Source organism: Grus americana, chromosome 5 (assembly GCF_028858705.1).
Source record: "Grus americana isolate bGruAme1 chromosome 5, bGruAme1.mat, whole genome shotgun sequence".
NCBI classification, from domain to species: Eukaryota; Metazoa; Chordata; class Aves; order Gruiformes; family Gruidae; genus Grus; species Grus americana.
In genome coordinates this window covers 2,268,150-2,272,641 of record NC_072856.1, presented here as the reverse complement: position 1 = coordinate 2,272,641, position 4,492 = coordinate 2,268,150, and the positions used below count along the sequence as shown (strand labels likewise).

Genomic DNA, 4,492 nt, shown 5'->3' with positions numbered 1-4,492 from the left:
GACATGCCACAGCACTTTTAACACAGCCTGAGGTCTGTCTCAAGCTGCAGGAGTTTCATCCCAGCATAGACCCTCTTAGCTAAAATATACACAGATTTATAGCCACAACGCAGAGGGGAGACTGCACAGTGCTCCATCTCTCTGCACATCCATTTCCACCTTTTTGCCAGCCACGCCTGCAGTTTTTGCCTGAAATGAAGCACAGTTCCTAGTTATGGACTCACACAGACCTAAAGCACGCTCTTCAGTCCGCCAGCACTGAGAAAAGCCAGGGCAATGGTCACAAAGCCCATGCCTGCAAAGCTTCCCTTTCCCCACACTGGCCATAGTCTTAAAAAGTTGTCTAATGTATAGACATCAGCACAGTTGACATCCCTAGTTTATGGGAGTTGATTTGCACCCTGGCAGACTGATTTTGAGGTACATGGTGCGAACTATGGCCAGATTGCACCTCGTGGCACTGCAGGTGTTGCAGTTAGATTCTTGGCATGCTGGCTGAATTCACACCCAGACTGATGACCTTAAATGACAGCAAAGGAACCTTCCTTCCAGTCAATCTCCCACAAAGGATGTGCAGGAGCAATGTGGTCAGTAAGAGGTGTCAAGTCCTATAAACTGCTCTAGTACAGAAAAATGTATAAGTGTCCCTATAGTAGCAATTTGCAGCATTCACGCTTTAAGATACACATTCAACACCTGTATCTAAGGCTGAGACTCATCTAAGCTTCCTCTGTGCTCGGTGGAGAAAAACATTACCAGCTGAAGTCATCTCCTCCTGTGATAATGACCTAAAGCTGCACCATCCAGTTGGCCTTTTGGAGTGCACACTTCTCCCTTTTAACTGTAAGGGGAGCCCAGAGAAGGAGTTTTGATTCCAGCATCTAACTTTTAGATGGCTAAAGTTAGAGAAGATCCATCAAACTGCAGTGCCTATCCAATTGCTAGGGCTCTAGAGGACGCCAGAGGCTGACAGAGATGTTCTCGTCTTGTTAAAGCAGTTCTTACTCGGCTGATCACTCTTCTCAGGGCACATTTAACTTCTTTGTTCCTCAGACTGTAGATTATGGGGTTTAGCAGGGGAGTGAGGATTCCATAGAGCATGGAAACTACCCTATCTTGATTAGGTGAGTAGGTGGAGGAAGGGCGTACATAGGTGGAAATGGTGGTCCCGTAGAAGAGGCATACTACTGTCAAGTGAGACCCGCAAGTGGAGAAAGCTTTGTGCCTGCTCTCAGATGAGTTCATGTACAAGATAGACAAGAGGATATAGATATATGAGATCAGAGTGACCACAAAGGCACTGCTTCCAAGGACCCCAGCAACTATGAGAATTACTACTTCCCTACTGTAAGTAGGCAAGCAAGACAGAGCTAGCATAGGAGGAATATCACAGTAATATTGGTCGACTTCATTAGAATCACAAAAAAGGAGTGTAAAAATCAAAGATGTGTGCAACAGAGAATTAAAAAATCCTACTACCCAGGTGCCAATGGCTAGGTGAGCACACAGTTTCATACTCACAATATTCACGTACTGCAGCGGATGACATATTGCAACGTAACGGTCATACGCCATCACAGCCAAAAGAAAAATCTCTGTGCCTACAACATCAATGAGGAAGAACATCTGGAACATGCAGCCAGTGAATGAAATCACCTTGTTCTCAAGCAACAAGGCCTCCAGCATCTTCGGCACAGTGATAGTGGGACATAAGATATCTAGTAAGGATAAATTGCCAAGGAAGAAGTACATGGGGCTGTGCAGACGGGTGTCTGTGCTAGTAGCAACAAGGATTGTGATGTTGCCTGCCATGGCAGCCAAATAAATGATCAAAAACAGCACAAAGAGAGGAAAACGGACTGCCGGAACATCAGAGAGGCCTACAAGAACAAATTCATATACTGTTGATAGGTTGACTCCCTGCATCTCATCTTTCATTGTAGAAAGAATTGCAGAGCTGCACCTAGAAGAAAGAAGTTGTAACTCAGTCAAAATTGCATCTCCCTTCTAGAGAGTGTGATTTTTGGTCTATTTTGCAGTTCAAAAACATTTGCAAGTTTGCATTGCCACACTCAGAATCTAAGTTTTGCTCACATATAACTAATGCAAAAGGTACAAATATAGGTATCAAGCTTAACAGTTATTAACCAAAAAAAGTTTAATTCTTGCAAGCCATCTTCTCAGACTGAAGAGCTGAAAGTTGAAGACAAAGACGCCTTCTCTGTGGTGGCTAGCTTGGTTGGACACAGCCCCAAGCAACCTGACCGAACAAGGGGGTGAAGTACAGACCTCTAGACATCCTTTCAGCATAAATTATTTAGTAATAATATTATCACCAAAGGGGTCTAGATTACTAGCTGAAGCTAAAGCCCTAATTTTAAGCTAGTAATGCCTATCACAGAAGAATTAAATCCCTGGTAATCAGACAGGTAGTATACCCCAGATGCATTTTTGGGTTGGTTTTTTTTAAGCTTTATCTAGTGGCATATCAAAAGAGAGATAATCTAGTATCCAATTAAAGACCTCCTTCCCTTCTATAAATTCCACCTTATAGACTTCCATGAGAGTATTAGTACTTTCAGGATCTAACTGGACTTCAGCCCCACTCCCAGCCCTTTTCCCAAAGTAGTCTAGGAAGACCTGGCATTGAAGGATCTCTCCACCTACCCTGCATTCCTGCATCAAATATAACTCAGTACTTATGGTAATGATTTACCTAATAGCCCTACAGAGAGATAAAGCAAAGTTTGGCACAAGCACTTCCTTGTTTGCAGATCAGAGCATGATATGAGATGGTGTGAATATGGTAACACATTCTCATTTGACAGTGATACAGAGAACAAATTAAATAGGTGACTATGATATCCCATCTGACACAGGCTTGTCTATTGGCTCACTGCCTCACAGAAGCTTGCTTCCAGCTTGAAAGGGAGCAAAGTCAGAGCTTAAACCACCATAAGAATTATTTTAGTCAGCAGAAATAAAAGGCATATAGTGCTTTAAATCACAGCATCACCTATTCAGGTGACATATAACAGAGACTTAACAGAGACATACTCACTGCTACAAAGAATTAATTACTGGTACTATATAATCATCTGTATCTCCAGGAAATGTGACTATCCTTTTTCTTCTTTCTACATCTGATTAGAATACCTACATATGACAGAAAAATTATTTTACTGTAGACTCAGGAACACTGATCAACTAAGGAAGCAACAGGTCCAGATTTAGCAGCACAGGAACATTCATACAGACATCTGCAAGCACTGGCAAAACACGCTAGCTTGACTGCAAGGGTAAGCGCCTCCTCTTTAATGAGGTTTTATAAACATGTAAGGATATATCTGGGGAGGAATGTCTCTGAAGCTTTTTAGGATGCTACCTTTATTGCATATATGAGGCTTTTTCAGCATATTATCAGAGGCTTAATGTGAACTAGAAATGCAATAAACTATTTCTTCACCCTGAATCCTTTGATTCCTATGACTTACACATTGTAGGACCTTATTAAAGGGCTGCGGTTTGATGCTTGAGTCTAGTGCAAGGAAAAAGAAATAGGTGGTGTCATTCTCCCTAGGTCCTGCCAGCCCACCCCAGGTGCCATTCCAGGTTACTGAAGTTTTACATCTCACAAGAGTCCATTGTTCTGATTTCTTTAAATTAAACTACAGCCTTAAAATTGCTTGATCACAAGCTGTTTTCAAACCAATTTGTCTTACCCTGAAGCCTGAAGTCTATCAGTTACACATCATGTGCCAGTGTAAGTGCCTTCCACGTTGATTTTATGGCCAATCTCAAATTCTTGCACAAGAGCAACCTTTTCATTTTGTATAGCCCCTACAGAACTGACAGAAGATAAACCACTTGTGAAATCCATGCACTACTTGAAGTAGATGTGTACCCTGACATAAGAACGAACACAAAAGTTACCAGTACTACTTTGAAGAGCTAACAAAAATCCCTCTCTGCTTCCAGAAAGCATGCGTGCGTTATGCATTCATTTACAGGAGCACCACTTTCCATCTGATGTACAGGAATAGGAACGAGGTCTGTTCCTGTTGCAGTATTACCTGCCCATAACTTCTGCACTCAACACAAATTATACTGTTTGCCAATCATTCTTAAAGCCTCTTTGCTATGTTTGCAGTGTGCAACTCTTACAAAATTAAGACTTCTGTGTATGTGTCAGGAGATCAATTGGAGTTCTCCAAGGGTTACAAAGCACAGGCCTATCCTGCCATGGTTGCGTAGACCTGTGGCTGGAATAAATCCACGTGGTCCAGATCTTTCTCTGTGTACATCAGTTAGCCCTAGGACCAGACATCACACTTCTCATGAGGTTTTGCAACAAAGAATGGAGCTAATCATTTTGCAATAAACCCAGATTCCAGAGGTACAATAAAGAGATCAATCTCATCCATAGCTGTGATAAGAACTCAGACTGTGCTCTTCCATCTTCCTAAGCTGGCTTCATGCCACTTCCAGAGAC

At 42.3% G+C, this 4,492-nt stretch overlaps 1 protein-coding gene across 1 annotated transcript; it reads right to left on the bottom strand.

Moving 5' to 3' along the window:
• Window positions 1-930: 930 nt before the first annotated feature.
• LOC129206710 (olfactory receptor 5F1-like) lies at window positions 931-1,926 on the bottom strand. The gene has a single exon (XM_054826418.1). It carries the CDS (start codon window positions 1,924-1,926, stop codon window positions 931-933), a length of 996 nt encoding a protein of 331 aa, XP_054682393.1.
• Window positions 1,927-4,492: the final 2,566 nt, after the last annotated feature.